Consider the following 21,633-nt stretch of genomic DNA (forward strand, 5'->3'; position numbering starts at 1 on the left):
CTATTTATTATTGTTTAGTATATGTTGGCCATAGGTAGAGGACACAAATATTACATTTATTTAAGCACATATACTAGGTATGTATTTTAATAAAAATAAGATGGAAAATTCTGTAAGAGACTACTAAGAAAACTGAGAACAAGAGTGGTTATATCTATCCATAAAATGATGAGGAAAGACTTCTTCAAGGAAGTGACACTTAGGCTCAGCTTCAGGTAGTGAAGATTTGGAAAAATGAGAGATCAAGGGTATTCCAGCTATAATTAGACACTGTTGTCTAAACAATTTTCTCTAACAAATCAGAATACTGTATTTTACCATTTTATGCATAAATATTGCTAAAATTGATAATTTTCATTATACAAAAGGGAAAAAAATCACCTTATGTTTTTCCATAAGTGCAACCATTTCAGCTATTTTATGTTGACATCGTATATCAATTTCTTTCTGTAATTTTACTGCTTCATCAGCTACTACTTTTGCTTTTGCAACCTATGAAATAAATTTAAAGTTTTTTAAAATTAATGCACAAAAAGCAAATTAAACTCAAATGTTAAATTTAAGTTAAAATGAAGAAATCAAACACCAGGAAATTAGGAAAGCTAAGTAGAAAATGCACTACTGTTTTGGTTTATTTTAGTTAGGGTCTTCTATCAAGTGAGATGACAGTATAACACTGTAAAAATCATTTAATCTTTTCAAAACAGTTATATACTACTCAATACTTAAATACTTAGCATAACAATACTTTTAGTTTCTATTTTAAAAAGCTAATTAATTGTCCCTGATATAATTTACTAAATCTTCTAAAGAGTTAAAATGTTAAAAGAATTATTACTTTTCTCTTAAAATGTTAACATACAAATATATGGTTTTAGTATAACAAGTTTTCAAACATATTTAGGTTTTCCTACCTCTCCCAAAAGATTTTCTTCTAATAGCTTTTTGTCCTCAATTTCTTTCTGATAGCTGTCAGTCATTTGTTTAAATTTTTGTTTGGCACCTTCTAGTTCTATCTCTAATTTATTGACCTTCGAATAAAGAAAATAGAATGAACATTAGTAAATGCTGTGGATTACTTGAAAAATGCATTCATTTTGGGGTTTTGTGACTCTCAGAAGATGATTTATTTATAAGATATTACAGTTGGATCATTTTCCTTACACTTTTCATATGGGGAGATGTGCTTTATTTTTCACAAAATCTATCTTTTCTCCTAAAATACATAGTCGTGACAAGTAATATCCTAAAAGCAGGCATAGTTTTATTTTTTAAATTTTTTGACAATATTTAAATTATTTAGTCTCTTGTTTTATTACAATAAGTAACTATTCCATTTGGACAGAACACCCATGTGATTCAAAGAAAAAGCGACGGGGAGGGAGGTAGGAGCGGGGTTCAGGATGGGGATCACCCATGGTGGATTCATGTCAAGGTATGGCAAAACCACTACAATACTGTAAAGTAATTAGCCTCCAATTAAAATAATTAAACTTATATTACAAAAAAAAATAAAGTTTATTGTGATATAACTTATATGCAAAAAAACCCCACATATTTAATGTGGAAATCCAGCTGGATATTTAATGGAGTTCCAACTTAGCTATTTAAAATCCTAAAAGATGATACTGTTGAAGTGCTGCACTCAATATGCTAGCAAATATGGAACACTCAGCAGTGGCCATAGGACTGGGAAAGGTCATTTTTCATTCCAATTCCAAAGAAAGGCAACACCAAAGAATGTTCAAACTACCATACAACTGTACTCATTTCACATGCTGCTGCTGCTGCTGCTAAGTCGCTTCAGTCGTGTCCAACTCTGTGTGACCCCATAGACGGCAGCCCACCAGGCTCCCCCGTCCCTGGGATTCTCCAAGCAAAAACAGTGGAGTGGGTTGACATTTCCTTCTCCAATGCATGAAAGTGAAAAGTCAAAGTGAAGTCGCTCAGTCGTGTCCAACTCCTAGTGACCCCATGGACTGAAGCCTACCAGGCTCCTCCGTCCATGGGATTTTCCAGGCAAGAGTACTGGAGTGGGGTGCCATTGCCTTCTCTATTTCACATGCTAGCAAGGTAATATTTAAAATCCTTCAAGTGAGGCTTCAGCAGTACATGAACCAAGAACTTCCAGATGTACAAGCTGGATTGAGAAAAGGCAAAGGAACCAGAGATCCAATTGCCAACATCCACTGGATCATAGAAAAAGCAAGGGAACTCCAGGAAAACATCTCCTCCTGCTTCATTGACTACACTGAAGCCTTTGGCTATGTGGATTACAACAAACTGTAGAAAAATCTTAAGGAGATAGGAATACCAGACCACCTTAACTGTCTCCTGAGAAACCTATATGCAGGTCAAGAAGGAACAGAACGGACATGGAACAACCAAGAGACTGGTTCAAAATTGGAAAGGAGTAGGACAAGGCTGTATACTGTCACCCTGTTGATTTAACCTACATGCAGAGTACATGATATGAAATGCTAGGCTAGATGAATCATAAGCTGCAATCAGGACTGGCAGAAGAAATAACAACCTCAGATATGCAGATAATACCACTCTAATGGCAGAAAGTGAAGAAGAACTAAGGAGCCTCTTGCTGAGGGTGAAAGAGGAGAGGGAAAAAGCTGGCTTAAAACTCAACATTCAAAAATCTAAGATCATGGCATCCGGTCCCATCACTTCATGGCAAGTAGATGGGGAGACAATGGAAATAGTGACAGACTTTATTTTCTTGGGCTCCAAAATTACTGCACACGGTGACTGCAGCCATGAAATTCAAAGACACATGCTCTTTGTAAACAAAGTTATGACAAATCTAGATAGCATACTAAAAAATGGAAATATATCACTTTGCCAACAAAGGTCCATATAGTCAAAGCTATAGTTTTTCCAGCAGTCATGTTTAGATGTGAGTTGGACCATAAAAAAAGCTAAGCATTGAAGAATCGATGCTTTTGAATTGTGGTGCTGGACAATACAACACTCCTTTGGACTGCAAGATCAAACTAGTTAATCCTAAAGGAACTCAATCCTGAATATTCATTGGAAGGACTGATGCTGAAGCTGAAGCTCCAATACTTTGGACACCTGATGAGAAGATCAAACTTACTGGAAAAGACCCTGATGCTGGGAAAGATTGAGGGCAGGAAGAGAAGGGGTTGACAGAGGATGAGATGGTTGGATGGCACCATTGACTCAATGGACATGAGTCTGAGCAAACTCTGGGAGAAAGTCAGGGACAGGGAAGCCTGGCATGCTGCATTCCGTGGGGTTACAAAGAGTCAGACATGACTTAGTTACTGATCAACAACACTTAATGTATACAGTTTGATGAGTTTGGACATATGCATGCATCAATGATCATCAAAATCAAGAAGACAGACATACCCATCACCTTCAAAAGTTTCCTTCTGTCCCTTTTTTTCCCATAAGAACATTTACATTAAGAGTCTACCCTCTTAACAAATTTTAAAGTAAACAATACAGAATTGTTCACTAGAGGCATTATGTAATACAGCATATCTCTAAAACTACATTATCATGCATAACTGAAGTGAAGTGTTAATAGCTCAGTTGTGTCTGACTCTTTGCAACCCCATAGACTTCAGCCCACCAGGCTCCTCTGTCCACAGAGTTCTACAGGCAAGAATACTGGAGTGGGCTGCCATGCCCTTCTCCAGGTGATCTTCCAGACCCAGGAATCAGACCTGGGTCTCCCACATGGCAGGCAGTTTCTTTACCATCTGGGCCACCAAGGAAAGCCATAACTGAAATTTACACAAATTGAAGAACAATTCCCCATCCCCCCCTCCTGCCAGTCCCTGATATTACTGCTTTCATGTGATTGATTATTTTAACTATCATGCAGTATTTGTTATTCAGTGACTGGCTTTTGTTGCTGAATTGGAAGTATTCTTTATATATTCTGGGTATTAGATCATTACCAACTACATGATTTGCAAGTATTTCTCCAGTTCTGTGGGTTGTCTTTTCACTCTCTTGATGGTGTCCTTTGACCCTTTGATAGTGTTCTCTTGAACACTATAAATAGAGCAAAAAGGTTCAATGCAATCATTCCAACTGCCTTTTTGTCAGAACAAATTGATCCCAAAATGTACAAGAAATTCCCAGGGACCCTGAAGAGCCAAAACCATCTTGGAAAAGAAGATTATTGGAAGACACATAATCCCCAATTTTAAAACTCACTACACAAAGCTACAATAATCAAAACAGTGTGGTACTGACATAAGGTAAACATATGGATCAATGTCTAACCCTTATGGCAGAAAGTAAAGAAGAACTACAGAGCCTCTTGATAAAAGTGAAAGAGGAGAGTGAAAAAGTTGGCTTAAAGCTCAACATTCAGAAAACGAAGATCATGGCATCCAGTCCCATCAATTCATGGGAAATAGATGGACAAACAATGGAAACAGTAGCTGACTTTATTTTTCTGGGCTCCAAAATCACTGCAGATGGTGACTGCAGCCATGAAATTAAAAGACGCTTACTCCTTGGAAGGAAAGTTATGACCAACCTAGACAGCATATTGAAAAACAGAGACATTACTTTGCCAACAAAGGTCCATCTAGTCAAGGCTATGGTTTTTCCTGTGGTCATGTATGGATGTGAGAGTTGGACTGTGAAGAAAGCTGAGCACCGAAGAATTGATGCTTTTGAACTGTGGTGTTGGAGAAGACTCTTGAGCGTCCCTTGGATTGCAAGGAGATCCAACCAGTCCATCCTAAAGGAGATCAGTCCTGGGTGTTCACTGGAAGGACTGATGTTGAAGCTGAAACTCCAATACTTTAAATAAATAACTGAACACCATTCAAACACTAAACACTAAGAAGAAAATTGGTATAATTATAACAATAAAACAGAAGAATTACTCTCTAAGGCAAGAGAATATTACTACATAAAGGGAGTGTCTTTATTATGGAAAAAAAAGTTCTATTATATGTAGAAAAAAACCCACTCCCTTATCTATGCAGTAGTATATCACAGACAGAAGTGGTAAAGAAAATAATGGGCAAGCTATACACAGACTAAAATAAATGTTGGATTCTGACTTAAAGCCTGCCATCAGATGAGGCTGTACAATTGAAGTACATTAACTTACTTGCCACTATAAAGCCTGCCACCAGATGCAGCTTAATTGTCACTTGCCACTCACTGATAGGATTTTGCTATGAATCTGCAAATAACTGATTTATTATGGTCTCTATCAGACTTTACTTTTTTGGGCTCCAAAATTACTGCAGATGGTGACTGCAGCCATGAAATTAAAAGACGCTTACTCCTTGGAAAGAAAGTTATGTCCAACCTAGATAGCATATTCAAAAGCAGAGACATCACTTTGCCAACAAAGGTCCACCCAGTCAAGGCTATGGTTTTTCCTGTGGTCATGTATGGATGTGAGAGTTGGACTGTGAAGAAAGCTGAGCGCCGAAGAATTGATGCTTTTGAACTGTGGTGTTGGAGAAGACTCTTGAGAGTCCCTTGGACTGCAAGGAGATCCAACCAGTCCATTCTGAAGGAGATCAGCCCTGGGATTTCTTTGGAGGGAATGATGCTAAAGCTGAAACTCCAGTACTTTGGCCACCTCATGTGAAGAGTTGACTCATTGGAAAAGATCCTGATGCTGGGAGGGATTGGGGGCAGGAGGAGAAGGGGACGACAGAGGATGAGATGGCTGGATGGCATCACTGACTCGATGGACATGAGTTTGAGTGAACTCCGGGAGATGGTGATGGACAGGGAGGCCTGGCGTGCTGCAGTTCAAGGGGTTGCGAAGAGTCAGATACGACTGAGCGACTAAACTAAACTGAACTGATGCAGTCACAGAGAAGGCACTGGCACCCTACTCCAGTACTCTTGCCTGGCAAATCCCATGGATGGAGGAGGAGCAAATCCCTGGTAGGCTGCAGTCCATGGGGTCGCGAAGAGTCGGACACGACTGAGCAACTTCACTTTCACTTTTCACTTTCATGCACTGGAGAAGGAAATGGCAACCCACTCCAGTGTTCTTGCCTGAAGAATCCCAGGGACAGAGGAGCCTGGTAGGCTGCCGTCTATGGGGTCGCACAGAGTCGGACACGACTGAAGTGACTTAGCAGTTAGCTATGCAGTCAAACCTCTCTGCTAATAATAATCTGTATTTGCAGCTGATCCCCAGTGCTAACATACCTCAGCTCCACCTGAGATCATCAGGCATTAGATTCTCATAAGGAGCATGCAACCTAGATCCCTCAGCACACACAGTTCACAGTAGGGTTTGCACTCCTATGAGAATCTAATGCCTCCACTGATTTGACAGGAGGCAGAGCTCAAGAGGCAATAAGATTGATGGGGAGTGGATGAAGCTTTGGTCACTTGCCTGTCACTCATCTGTTTGCAGCCTGGTTCTTAATAGGCTATGAACCAGTCCATGGCCCAGAGGTTGGGGACCCCTGGCTTAAATGATTTTAACACAGCTAAACCAAAGATGTGTGTTCTATTAAAACTAAAATAACTGCTACAATATAAAGGGCTTTGTTGCTATGGTTCAGTCACTAAGTCATGTCTGACTTTTTGCAACCTCATCAACACACCAGGCCTTCCTGTCCTTCACTATCCTTCACTGGCCTGGGCTTCCCAGGTAGCATTAGTGGTAAAGAACCTGCCTGCCAATACAGAAGATGTAAGAGATGTGGGTTTGATCCCTGGGTCCGGAAGATCCCCTGGAGAAGGGCATGGCAGCCCACTCCAATATTCTTTCCTGGAGAATCCCCTGGACAGAGTAGCCTGGCAGGCTACATTTCATAGGATTGCAAAGAGTCGGACATGAATGAAGTGACTTAGCACACACACAAAGGGCTTAAATTTCTAAATTCTCATCTATGTACTAGTATTTTTTTTTCTTAAATAAAGATTCCAAATACCTTTATCTCATAAACATTCAGCTGCTTGCTTTCTGCTGTACTCTTTTTTTTAAAGGCCTTATTCTGTTAGAAGTAAAAAATAAAGAATTATGTTTAATATCAAAGTGATTCAAACTTATACTTTCACTGACTTAGACTAAATTACTAAAGTAAAGGAAAGCATTATTCTCTAAAACTGCAGTGAATATAAAGGGTTTTTTTAAAAAAGTAATTTGATTTTGAGAATCAGTACATACCTCCTGCTGGAGTTCTTCAATAAACTTGCTTTTATTTTCAACCTGTTTCCTCAAATTGTTACACTAAAAAATGAAGAGAAATTAAAATTATTTTATTCAATATTCCAGTCAAAATAAATACTTTCAAACTAACAAAAATATTAACGTAGAGATTACTTCAAAAACTATGTCATTAGGACTTCCCTGATGGTGCCTTGGTTAAGAATCCACCTGCCAATACAGGGAACATGGGTTCAATCTTTGGTCTGGGAAGATGCCACATGCTGTGGAACAACCAAGCCCATGCACCACAACTACTGAGCCCACACTCTAGAGCCCATGCACAACTAGTGAGCTAACATGCTGCAAGTACTGAAGCCCATGAGCCTAGAACGCATGCTCTACAAGAAAACCCACTGCAACAAGAAGCCCATGCACTGCAACAAAGAGCAGCCCCCATTCACTGCAACTAAAGAAAGCCCACGTGCAGCAACAAAGACCTAGCCCAGTCAAAACTAAATAGTCGTGTCATTAAATAATTCTATTAATGTCAAACCTACCTAGGGTAAAGGAGATAAGAGATAAAACTGAGAGCTCACTAAAGGTACAGAATCCAGTAAGACAAGCCTGCATAAAGTCCCAAACTCAAAAGACTACCTAATCAGTGAAAGTATAAATAAGAAATAAATCTGCCACATAGAAGAATACAGTAAGGAAACTTGTCTTGACCCTGGCACTGAGTGAATGGTATAAAAACTGTCATGAAAATCTGTAGTAGCCATGAAGTGGCCTTATATTTGGGGGGGTGGGCCAGGGGTTAGTTACAACTGAATTCATGTTATCTCAATAATCTTAAAAAACTTCAAATGGGCTCCTGTTAGTAGTGCCCTCAAGATAATCTTTTTGGGAGGATAACAATTTCAACACAAGCCTCAGAAAATTACCACAGATAGTTCCAAGAAATAAAAAAATGTAAAGAAATAAGGCTCCAAGAGTAAAAATCAGTAGAAAGAACAAAGAGCAAAATCAGAACTGAAAAGGCTTCAGATATTGAAATAATTAAACAAAGAATATCAAATTAAAATATTTTAAATATTGTTTTTAAAGACCTGAAACTATGAAAAAGAAACAGACCATAAAGGAAAATTGATCAGATTTTTAGAACTAATTAAAACTTCAGTATGCAGGTCAGGAAGCAACAGTTAGAACTGGACATGGAACAACAGACTGGTTCCAAATAGGAAAAGGAGTACGTCAAGGCTGTATATTGTCACCCTGCTTATTTAACTTCTATGCAGAGTACATCATGAGAAACGCTGGACTGGAAGAAACACAAGCTGGAATCAAGATTGCCGGGAGAAATATCAATCACCTCAGATATGCAGATGACATCACCCTTATGGCAGAAAGTGAAGAGGAACTCAAAAGCCTCTTGATGAAAGTGAAGGAGAGTGAAAAAGTTGGCTTAAAACTCAACATTCAGAAAACGAAGATCATGGCATCCAGTCCCATAAATTCATGGGAAATAGACGGGGAAACAGTGGAAACAGTGTCAGACTTTATTTTTTTGTGCTCCCAAATCACTGCAGATGGTGACTGCAGCCATGAAATTAAAAGACGCTTACTCCTTGGAAGGAAAGTTATGATCAACCTAGATAGCATATTAAAAAGCAGAGACATTACTTTGCCAACAAAGGTCTGTCTAGTCAAGGCTATGGTTTTTCCAGCGGTCATGTATGGATGTGAGAGTTGGGACTGTGAAGAAAGCTGAGCACTGAAGAATTGATGCTTTTGAACTGTGGTGTTGGAGAAGACTCTTGAGCGTCCCTTGGACTGTAAGAAGATCCAACCAGTCCATCCTAAAGGAGATCAGTCCTGGGTGTTCATTGAAAGGACTGATGCTGAAGCTGAAACTCCAGTACTTTGGCCACCTCATCCGAAGAGTTGACTCACTGGAAAATACCCTGATGCTGGGAGGGATTGGGGGCAGGAGGAGAAGGGGACAAGAAGAGGATGAGATGGCTGGATGGCATCACCAACTTGATGGACATGAGTCTGGGTAAACTCTGGGAGTTGGTGATAGACAGGGAGGCCTGGCGTGCTGTGATTTATGGGGTCGCAAAGAGTTGGACACGACTGAGTGACTGAACTGAACTGAACTGAATAAACATGTAATTAAAATTTAAAACTCAATAGAGACAAGAAAATCAGTCACTTCTTGGCCTTACCAAATGAATGCTGAAAAAATTTTTAAACTATCAGTTTTAAGTATAACCGGATTATAATATTGCCTGAGAAAGCTCATTTTACATATTTCTCCATTCTTCAGACCATCAAAATTTACTCGAGAGTTAATATTGATGATCATATCTTTCTCCTACTTAGCTTTCCCTAGAAAATTATAACTGACATTGCTGCTGCTACTGCTGCTAAGTTGCTTCAGTCGTGTCCGACTTTGTGCGACCCCATAGATGGCAGCCCACCAGGCTTCTCCGTCCATGGGATTTTCCAGGCAAGAGTACTGGAGTGGGGTGCCTTTGTCTTCTCCATAACTGGCATTACTATACAGGGGACGACAGAGGATGAGATGGCTGGATGGCATCACTGATTCAATGAACCTGAGTCTCAGTGAACTCCAGGAGTTGGTGATGGACACGGAGGCCTGGTGTGCTGCAATTCATGGGGTCGCAAAGAGTTGGACACGACTGAGCGACTGATCTGATCTGATACATTATAAAAACCCCCTTTATAACTGTAGTTACAATAGTTCAAAAAATATGTATATATAATATCAGATCAATTTTGCTATTTTTACTGCCCCATCTCACTCTCTCCTCTGAATAAACTAATGAAAATTAAAGTAACTTAAGTATTCAATCTTTTTAAATTTAAAAAATATCTAAACTTAGGACTAGTTAATATATTTGATGGAATGCCCAGAAATTATTAAAATTTTAAATTATTACAGTTCATTTTTAAGTAAAATAATTCAGGTACATAAAATCAAAGAATCTTATTCACTAGAATTCTAGCTAGAAAAAAAAAAAATAGTGTTAATTATTAGAGCTCAGAACTTTAGAAAGTGAACTACGTTCTCCAAAGGACTATTTGCTAACTCACTACACAGAAAGTCAAGTTTAGGACAAGTGTGTGGTGAAAGTGAGTCGGTATCACTAGCCAGAGAGTAAAAACATCTCACAAAAAGAAAGGGGAAATTTTTCTGCAGCTCCTTTGACTATAAAAAATGGGAGAGATATCTAAGCACAATTTTTTAAAAGCATCTTGCCACTGTAAGATATCCACAGCAAATGCAGCTGCTGAAGGTATGAAATTTGGAGAAAGGAAAGAGATAGTGGACGAGCAATTTAACAAAGCTTTGCTCTTTGAAGCATTATGCAGAAACTTCTAATTCCAAAGCCTCTTCGAACAAACCTGCAGTAAAAATCCTATACTATTCTTGAAAGCCTTCAAAATAGAACTGAGATCTCTTTGTACAGGACAATGTAAAGGTTGGCCCTAAAGAGTCTAGCCATACATATATTGTTATAGAGTCTCTAGTCCCAAGTATCTTTCACATCTGATAATACCTTGTTTTCTAGTATCTTCATTTGTTTATCTTTTTTTATAACTTCACATTCAATGCTTCGAGCCTAAAAAAACATTAACATCAGATTTAAAATGTTAACAGAAAAAATAAAAAATAAAATGTTAACAGAAATTCTATTTTCTTCTGAGTATCTTTTAGACACAGAATTATAAAGCTTAGTCTTATATTTCTAAATAAAATAGTTATCAGCTCCACCAGTTTATTTCAGCTACATTTTTAAAAATACATATAAAATTCTTATATTTAAAAAATTAAAAAAAATGTTTTCATGCATATATGTTAGTGTTCATTATTATCTTAGCCTCGTTATCACTTTACAATCTTTTATTAGCTTTCCCAGGTTATACTCAATTTTAAAAATTATATATAGATGTTTTCCGTCTTTTAAACATGTTTTTCACAAACATTTATTAAACTGAACTTTGTAACAATCCAATGATGTAGAAAAATACGTATTATTATACCCATTTTAGAAATGAGGGAAAAAAGGCTAAGATAAAGTATGGACTGGGATAAAAGAAGAGTATAACAAATTTCACCAAGAAATATTTGCAACCTGAATTATTTCCAGGAAACTGTTTCAATAAGCAAACTGAAATCCAACCACGGAAAGCTTAAAGATGCTATCAATTTGTCTTGCATTTCACTTTTTTATTAACTCATCATTAATATCTTCTACATTGGTAAAATAAATTTTAAATTCTTAGTGGAAGATTTTTGTTTTACATTAACCATCAAATTCATGTTTTTCTCTACACCAACAAGATAAGTGTTTTGAAGCAGCCTCTGACACAAATTTTAAAGTAGTGAATTACATACCAAGTCTTTAGGAGACTAATTTGGGGGGGCTGAATTTAACTAATAAATATGAAACTGAAAGAAAAAAACAGCTTTGGGGGTGGGGAAAGTGGTACAGTCTAAAGAATGTTAGAGAGGCAACTCTTCCACTTCTTAGACATGTAGCTTTTTTGCACTTTTACCTTTTGGAGGCCCAGTTTCCTAATCCATGAAATGAGGACAAAAATGACTTCCAGCTTAAATAACATAAAGAATCTAGAATGTTCCTGGTCATTGCAAGTCTTTAAAAATATAGTTCATCTTACCCTTAGACTATTCCAACAGTCTTAAGCCCTCCAACATGTAAATATAATTATGACACTTCTCAGGTCAACTCTTCAACAACCTCAAACTCCTAAATATATCTGTGAGGCCTGAAATGATCTACCCTCATTTTTCCCCATCCTCATTCTTCCATTTATCTTCCCATCTCTCATCTTTCTATACTCTCTCCACCAACACCACTATCTTAAACTCCACCTTTTGGCCTAGATAAACTTGTATAGTTGTTTAAATATAGGGGCCCTATCATATTTCCAAGGCTCTCTCATACTTCATATATTGTGTGTGTGTGTGTATGTGTATGTGTAACTTGAAATACTCTTCTTCCTGATCTACTTATGCCTACACCACTGCCTTCCACTAATTGAATTAATCGGAGGTTTTAACATGAATTTTGCTTCTTCCAAGAAGCTTGTCCTGACTCAAGTTCAGACAGTTGTCCTTTCCATGGTCTCCAATAGCAATTATATAGAATTATATAGCAATATATAGCAAATATATATTCTATAAAGAGAGAGAATTTATATATTTTGGTCTTCTTTTTTAGTGTAAATTCCACAGAAACCCTGATCAGTTCATAAAGTTGGATGGGGACTAATCTGTCTCCAAGGGTGGGAATGCAACTCAGGCTTGGAGAGATTACTCTATCCCCTAACTGCAATGAATGGCTGAAGTATAAGTGAGCTAAACTAGGCAAGAGTCCTCACTAACATTTTTTTTCAAAGCTTTGAAGACTAATTTTATAGCCTTCTAACTGATTCCAATGCCTTTCACCACTCCCTACTCTGTTCTTAAAAATTAAAAATGTTACTTGTCTAATAAAAAACCTTAAATGGATCACTACTGCCCAACAAAACAAACTAAAACAAAACTTCAGCACCCAAAACACTGCCTGGCACATTGTAGGTAGTTAATAATATTTGTGGAATGAATGAAAAAACAAAGTCAAGGTCTTCACAATCTAATTTGATCACTGCAATCTATTTTGGCACAATTTTCTCCCACTGTATGTTATACAACATAATCACTTCACAGACTTTGTACTATTCTACTTTTGTGATAATCTTCCCTAAAAGCCTTCCTATCTCAACTCTTTGAAATCATTTCCACCAATGTACAACACAAACTTATTAATCACTTTATTAGTATATTTTATATTACTAAAGCATGAGCCTATTTAGCCTAAAATATAAATCGACATTTATAAATGCTAAGTGTTAAAGAAATTTAGAATTATGCCATTATTTCTTCTAGATAAAAACCACGTAAGTAAAACAACTCAACATGGCCCACGTTTTTAAGGTCAACAGCCTACAACAGTCCTTGGCCCTCCAGTTATCTGTACAATAGTACACTTGTTTTTGGACACCAGCTACTGCTTTTATGATTTGAAATTTTGTGATAGAACCTACTATTAAATACAACATACATTTTCTTCACTCTTGTCCAATTTACTTTTAACTTCATCTCCTTTCTGTTTTAGTTCTTCTCTCACAGATTCCAGCTCATTCCTTAAAGGAAATGGAAGAGTGACATTGCAATAAAATCTATATTTTCATTTTATTCCCTTTCTGGAACTTCTAAAATTGACTACTGATCAGTTTAAAAATTTTTATTGGTTTATATCTTCACTTTGATTGATCATTTTTCATGCATCAGTATATACACTTCTACTCCTAAATTTAAATTAATTTATACATTTACTTTGAAATTATTTAGATCTTTATAGTTATTTTTACATAAAAAGAAACTTCAAGATAGAAAAACTTATTTCTTATTTAAGTCAAGATTTCACTTTCCTGTTTTCTTAGTCATCATTCTAAGACATAGTCATAATGCTGTACAAATAAATAAGGGACATATATACAGGTGATTTTAATGAAGAACTGTATGACTGTGATATTTGCATATATATGTATGCTTATGTATGTATAGAGTATTTCACAGAAACATACACAGGAAACCATGCTACCTCTGGAGAGGAAAACTGGATAGCAGAAGACAAAAGGCAAGAAAGATAGTTTTCTTGCCTCATATCCCTTTGTTTCTTTGATCTTTACACCATATGCACATATAATCCTTTCAAACTTTTTTTAAAAAGCTATCTGCTGTGCATGGAAACAACAGTACTTTGTCTCAGAAGGATATTTAAAGCTATTTCTAATTGTAGACTCTCTTATTGTTACAGCTGATATGTTACTAGGTCAAATGTGAATGCATGGAATAGTAATCAATCATGTGAAATAACCGGCCTTATAAAAACTGAGTCTAGGATGCTTACTCTTTGAGTTTTAAATCTTTAATTGGCACATTCTTACTTTTCCTAAATATATTACTTAGAGTTCTGTAAATCCATAGAGTAGGTAGATGTACAAAAAGATATTATCCAAATAATTCCAATTCTCTTAGATAAAAAGTAGCCTTTCTCTAAATATGTTTTCACTTTTCATCCCCAAAATGTTTAGTGGCTTAATCACAGATTTAACCTGTAAACTTCTGAAGAAGAAAAGTAAGCATATAAGACAAAAGTAATCCTTAGAAACATAATAAAAGATGACTTTCCAAATATGGAAAATAGTAACAGTTAAGTATCAGGCACTGTGCTCAGTGCTTTATTCATATTTCCTCACGTAATGCCCAAACAGTCCTATGAGGGAGACATACTAGGTCTAAGGAAATATCAAATAATTTACAACAGTTAAGTTTTAATGACCACATTCTTTAATAAAACCTAAATCAAAACTTAATACATCAGAATATAAGTACAAGCAAGAGCCCCCAAATATTTGGAAATCATCTAAATTACTAATGGATTAAAAGGAAACTGGAAATATAAAAACTCTATCCCAGAGCTACCTACTGGGGAAGTATGTGCAATATTACAATCTTTAGCAAGGTAATTTTGAAGGTCTTAGAAAATAAGATCTCCTATCAGCTGTCTATCAGGCATCTATAGATCTGTATCTGTGTGTCTGTTTATTGATCAATGGGTTGCTGAAGCTTTGGACCCTTTAGCTGATGTTTCAGGGTCCATTGTAAGTGCTGTCACTATGCCCCCTCCATGCAGGTGTATGAATGGAGGAAGCAGCTATTTTTATGAGAATAACCTCCCCAAATGCAAGTGTTCTAGTGGCTACGTGGAAATGCAAGTGTTCTAGTGGCTACGTGGGAGGATATTGTGGAATGGGACTTTCACAAGGTGTTCCTCCAGGAACTAACGCGTCCATGCTGTTGACAATCATCCTGATCATCAGAATTGCTGCTTTAGCCGCTTTAGGATTTTTCCACTATCAGAAAACCAGCTCCCTTTTGTCTTATCTGCCCAAGCTGTCAAGCTTAAGCAGTCTCAAATCCTCTGAAAATGGAAATGGGGTGACCTTCAGATCACTGGATGATGTTAATATGGATATTAGAGTAACTGGTTTGGGGCCTGAGTCTGCTATTGACAGATTGCTAGGAATGAGGGAACATTTTGCCACAGACATCAGGAAGCCACCCATAATATTTGGGAACCTGATGTATGCCTCCAAGGACACTACTCTCACAGCAGCTCAGCCAACAACAACCCCGGTAACTGAATCTGGAACAGTGTATAACAAAAACTATGGAAGTCCCATTAACCCTGCTGAACAGGGTTCAGACACAAAGCCAACTCCCTCAAGTCCTGATGAAACGCAGCTAACAAAATGAAATATCTTCAAACAAAAACCAAAACAAAGTGTCAACTTTGAAAATCCATTCTATTCCAAGATGGAGAATGAACCAAAGGTCAATGCTGCTAAGGTTTCTTGGAAAAAAGGCTCAACTCCAGGCTATAGTGCAACTACAGGCTACAGATGATATTAAAGACACTGCGAATTGTTTAGGATTGTTTAGGATTTTGTTTTTCTGTTTTTCTTGGTGTTATCACAATCATCTACTTTAATACCTGTATGCCAGTCAGTCAAGAGGATATAGCATTATTTTAATTTAAGTCTTCTTTTGTTACAGAAGACTCAGAGGCATAGCTGTGCTGGCTATTTAGGGAATAATTAGAAACAGACTTTCGCACATTTTTTTTTTTTACAAACAGATGAAAAAAATTAACATTCAGTACTTTATTAAAAGAATATATTTTTTCCCCTGTACTCCTGTAGTTGGTACTGTTTGTAGAAACATTGCCTTGTATGCCTTGTTTACTCATCTCATATTTTTACAAATAATTATCACCTTGTACTATATGTATATCTTTGCACTGAACCTCTCTGAAGGTAATACTATAAATATATTGTACATTTGTAAATTTGAGAAAGATTATCACATCATTAAATTTGCTAATGAAAGTAAAAAAAACAGGTTATTTAGAAAATAATAAACATGATAAATTGCATATCAAAAACCAGGTCACAGATCTACAGTAGTGTCAGAAGTAAATTGATACTTGAAATGATTTTATTATTTGAAATGATTTTATTAATTTATTATTTGAAAAAGAGAAAGGTAAACTAAATATCAATATATCAATTTTTTAAATAACTAAAATATTAATATTTGATTTCAGACAGGAAAAAAAAAACTTCTAAGTTCATTTATAAATTTATAAATTATTTATATAATATATATTTCTATATAAATTCACAAATTATTTACAAATAATATTTATAAATTTACAAAAGCAATGGGAAAAAATTTCAAAAAGAAAGCATTTTAGATTTAATAAAAAAAAATTTTTTTTAATTCTGTATGACAAAATAATTACCCACAGTAGGAAAACAACAGGTTAGGGAAAATATGTGCTGTAAATAAAACAAGATAAAGGATTAATATGTTTTTAAAAGCTTGACTAAATCAGTAAGAAAACAGTCAAGATCTCAAAATATTATAGGCAATGCTGCCAAGTCGCTTCAGTCGTGTCTGACTTTGTGCGACTCCACAGACGGCAGCCCACCAGGCTCCCCCATCCCTGGGATTCTCCAGGCAAGAACACTGGAGTGGGTTGCCATTTCCTTCTCCAATGCATGAAAGTGAAGTTGCTCAGTCGTGTCCAACTCTTAGCAACCCCATGGACTGCAGCCCACCAGGCTCCTCTGTCCATGGGATTTGCCAGGCAAGAGTACTGGAGTGGGGTGCCACTGCCTTCTCCAATTATAGGCAATAGATATAGGCAATTTAGAAAGAAGAAAATCTAGCAAGCACACAAAAAATTCCAAAGTTTACCCAAAACAATGAAAATTATAAATCCTAAGAACTGTAAGTTATTTCTATTATATCATCAAATAAATAAATAAATAAATGATAATAACCAAAAGTAATTGTTTTTATAACTAGCATTTTCATAAAACATTGGTTGTACTGCATACTTTACAAATGATAGAACCTATCAGAAATCATTTGTCTATCAAAAGTAATTGAAATAAATTACTCAATAAATTCACACTTGAAATTTATACTTTAAGAAAAAATCTGTATGTGCCAAAACATTTACTACAGTATTATTTATGAAAGTGAAAAACTGTAAAATGTAAATATCCGAATTAAAATAATGCTATATCCTCTTGACTGACTGGCATACAGGTATTAAAGTAGATGATTGTGATAACACCAAGAAAAACAGAAAATACTTAAAATAATATTAGAGTTTTAAAATATCTCTTCTAAGTGCTCTGACATATGATTAGTGTACTTTCTGAAATATTAATTATTAGGAAATTTATGATATTTTAAAATTAATTTCTGTATCTAATATCATTATTTCAAACTAAGTATAAAATAGGCATTATTACAATTTTATTTTTAAGCAGTATTCCAAAATAGTAATTTAAGTCTAATTTTTTACTTTATTCTATATTAAACATAAAATTAATCTAAATTAACTACAAGTTAATAGAAAAGAAATACTATTTTTGGCTAGTCAAAAAGGCCAATGCATTAGTCTTGCCTTAATTGTGTTTCTGTCTCTCCCAGATGTTCTATTTGTTTCAACATCCTTTCTTCTTGCCTTTTGCTATTCTAAAGAAATAATCAGTGTTGTTTATATTAATTAGTTTGCTTCAACAGAAGTAAAATTGAAACTAACATTTAAGATCTTTACCTATCTTAAAATTCATTTAGTTATAAATAAAACAAGAGAATGGGTTATTTAACTTGTATAATGCCACACAACTTTTCCAGTCTTACTCTATTCCCTAATATCTATATATTAATACTAGCTAAAAAAATAAGTCTTACTTGCTGTTTCCCACTGATACTTTGAGACTTGTGTCCTCTGTACATATTGTTATGGCTTTAAGGAATGCTTTTCCACTCATTGCACCTACTGAGCTCATAATTACTGATTTTTTTAAGGCAAAACTTAATGCTATATTCTTCTGAAGGCTTCTCTTTCCCCAAGGCCGAGGTGATCCTGTGAATTCTGATAGCACTTGGTCTCCAAAATAATACATATGATATTTTAAGCACTTTTTCATTGAGTCATAAACTCCTAAAGAGGGAGGATGATATTTTATTTATCACTATATGTTCCACAGTGTCTTATATTATTTGCTAACAAATACTTGAATATTTTATTAAAATATTTATAAAAATCTTGATGCTTCAAATTAGAATAACTTTATCAATAGGGAGCCTCCATCTTCTGTTGCCTTTTATTACCACTGAGGATCAATATGCGTATTTTTCTTCTAAAACAAAGTATTTAGAAGAAAAAGATAATCAGATAATCTAAGATAATCAGACTTTTAAAGCTGAAAGAATCTTCAGTGGTAATCTATTCTAAGCCCCTAATTTTACAGTAAGAAAATTGTCAATGATACTTTCTTTTTCAACTCACATTAATGTCTTCTTGTTGTTTCTTGAGTTCCAGGGCCATATCACTTGTTTCTTGTGCTAGTTCTTTGTTTTCCAGTGAAAGCCTGTTGCAGCTTGCAGTTAGTTCAGTATTCTTCAGCCTATTTTTTTTAAAAAACAACATATCATACCAAAATATTTACACATAAAATTATATAATATAGAATTTTATCCAAAATAATCTTAGGGGAAAGAAAGGAAGGGCTGGGGCTACAAATGAAACAAGATTGGCTTTTAGTAAAGAATTTTTGAGGCTGAGTGATAGGTATATGGGCTTCCTAAGCGGTGCTAGTGGTAAAGAACCCGCCCAACAGGGGTTTGATCAAGATCACTTAAAGGAGGGCATGGTACCCCACTCCAGTATTCTTGCCTGGAGAATCCCATGGACAGAGGAGCCTGGCAGGCTACAGTCCATAACAGTCGCAGAGTCAGACCCAACTGAGGTGACTTAGCAGGCACACATGCATGTATGCACAGTACGTATATGCTGTTTCATTACATTATTCCCTCTTTTAACACTGTATGTATTTGAAATTTTTCTATAATAAGTTTTTTGAGATGTCATATATTTCCTAGCATACTTCCCGTAATGCTTCCCCCTTCACCTTTCCATAAATTTTGAAAACCACATTATTTTTTACATATTTTCTTTCTAACAGGCTGTCTCTTAGAAACTATTTCAAACTTCTGATGATTTAAGTATTACATGAGACATTAATGATTTAATTAAATATTACAAAATCATTTAAATGAGTATTAATATTTTCATTAAGATAAATAAAATATATGCATATGCACAACACTTACAAGGTCTCAAATATTCTACATCAGAAGAGAGATTACTACTGTCACTAGTTGCAGCCAGGATCAATTTTAAATGAGGGAAGGGAAGTGTGTGGCTCATGGAATGATTTCAGAAGCACCTATATCTCCGACTTACTGATGCTGGAAACTCATCAAAGTGTTTTAATTAAAAAATGAAAAGTTGAAAGAACAAATATACCAAGGATAACACAAATTTATATTAATCAGTTAATTCGTTAAAAAGGACTTTGGTTAACAGATGAATTTTACCCAGAGCCCCTACAAAAGTATTGTTGAAAAGTACCAGAAGCTGGGAATGGGAGCTGAAAGAGAAGTGACAAGATGCTGAGTAAATTGTTTATTTCTTATTTTTATCTAGAGTTGAAAAACCAGAACACAAAAATTATGCTCTCCACTAGACTGCCTCCTTGAATTTAGTTCTCCCTGAGTGACAACACAACAATTATTTCCTCCTATTTTCTCTAGAAATTAAATTTACTAAGTAAGTGAAGCAACTAAATATTATGCTTGGACAATATAAGAGATGAATTTGTATTTCTGTCATTTCATCAATTCAAACCTACAAAGTAATTTAGTAAAACAACCAAAAAAACTACAGCTAGAACTACAAATGATTATTTTTATAAGAAACTAAATAATCTCCAAAAAATATATATCACACTTCTAATATAGTTCTCAAGTTTGTGATATACTCTTATGTCAATAATACATAGTTTCTTTAACAATGAAATTGATAAATTATTTTGATCTTTAATCAGAAATAAAAACTTTAAGCCTATTCAAAAAAGCATTATACATAATTTACTAATTTAGTATTAACTACAGTGAAAAGTAGTTAATATTTTATAATACTACAGAAAGTTTAGGAATTGAACACACAAACTACTTTATAGATAGAAAACATACTTCTCATTTTCAAGCTCAGTTTTCAGCTCTTTAACCTGATTTGAATAATGCTGTTCACTTGTTGCAATGGCAGTTAACTGTATTTCCAAATCATGTACTTTTTTCTGGAAAATAAACACATATTATCACAGCAAACGCTTTTACAATTTTCTCACTTAAGAAGTATGGTCACTCTATGTAAGCAAGTTATATACTTGGTAAAAAATATGTCAAAATTTTTAAATTGATTTAATGCCATAGTCATTATAATTTCAATACAGTGAGCAATGACAAATGCAATACTAAAAGTAAATTTCATTTTCATATTCTGAAGCTCAACCAGTAAAATTATACTTGAAGTGAAGTGAAGTGGCTCAGTCGTGTCCAGCTCTTTGCGACCCCATGGACTGTAGCCTGCCAGGCTCCTCCGTCCATGAGGTTTTCCAGGCAAGAATACTGGAGTGGGTTGCCATTTCCTTCTCCAGTGGATCTTCCCAACCCAGGGATCGAACCCAGGTCTCCCGCATTGTAGGCAGATGCTTTTACCATCTGAGCAACTAGGGAATATTATAAAATACTGTTGTCTGTTTTATACTACCAAGTAATAAATTTCAACTGAAATATCATTATTAAGAAAAAATATATTAGTTAATGAAATCAAGCAATATCAGAAAAGTAAGCTGCTCTTATTATGTTAGAAAGACAATTACAATGTTAATACTATAATAAACTGAAAACACTTTTTAAAAATAAAAGACATTCTAAAACTATAACATGAAAACTATAAACTAAGAACTTAATAAAAGCTAAAATTAAAAGTATCAATTAATAAATACTTATAAGACATCAAGAAATGTATAAGCCATGCTTATATTATTGGTATCTTAAATACTGACATTTCTCTGCCTCATTATAATATGGAGGTTTTGTTTTAAATCAATTACAGCAGAAACACATGTTCAAGAGGAATTAAATACAGCAGAAACACATGTTCAAGAGGAATTTTGTGAAGCAATCTTGTGCAAATCTAACAGCCATATAATCTACAATGTAAATCTGTACCCTACTAGTAAAACACTTGAAAGAAAAAAATGTATCCTTTTTAAACGAACCTCTCTGGTTTGGAGAAGCCCAGTTAGTTCTTGTTCTGCTTCTTTTAATTCTTCAGCAATCTTCTCAAATTGTTTCTTCTCATCTAAAAGCTTTTGTTTTTCTGCCTATTTTAAGAACATTAACG

At 35.2% G+C, this 21,633-nt stretch overlaps 1 protein-coding gene across 7 annotated transcripts in view; it reads right to left on the bottom strand.

The window, feature by feature from the left end:
• The window catches only part of SYCP1 (synaptonemal complex protein 1), a 145,736-nt gene that overhangs the window by 47,953 nt on the left and 76,150 nt on the right, over window positions 1–21,633 (bottom strand). For 5 of the 7 annotated variants that reach the window (XM_061410316.1, XM_061410333.1, XM_061410324.1 and 2 more), the window contains 10 exons: window positions 21,509–21,613; window positions 20,418–20,521; window positions 18,670–18,787; window positions 17,779–17,849; window positions 13,291–13,372; window positions 10,723–10,785; window positions 7,157–7,219; window positions 6,921–6,983; window positions 915–1,031; window positions 382–492 (listed from right to left, as the gene is read on the bottom strand). In XM_061410316.1, coding sequence (XP_061266300.1) covers window positions 382–492; window positions 915–1,031; window positions 6,921–6,983; window positions 7,157–7,219; window positions 10,723–10,785; window positions 13,291–13,372; window positions 17,779–17,849; window positions 18,670–18,787; window positions 20,418–20,521; window positions 21,509–21,613 — 897 coding nt within the window. The remainder of the gene's footprint in view (window positions 1–381; window positions 493–914; window positions 1,032–6,920; window positions 6,984–7,156; window positions 7,220–10,722; window positions 10,786–13,290; window positions 13,373–17,778; window positions 17,850–18,669; window positions 18,788–20,417; window positions 20,522–21,508; window positions 21,614–21,633) is intronic. The other 2 variants (XM_061410344.1, XM_061410348.1) reach the window with 2 other exon arrangements.

Source organism: Bos javanicus, chromosome 3 (genome assembly GCF_032452875.1).
Source record: "Bos javanicus breed banteng chromosome 3, ARS-OSU_banteng_1.0, whole genome shotgun sequence".
Lineage (NCBI taxonomy): Eukaryota > Metazoa > Chordata > Mammalia > Artiodactyla > Bovidae > Bos > Bos javanicus.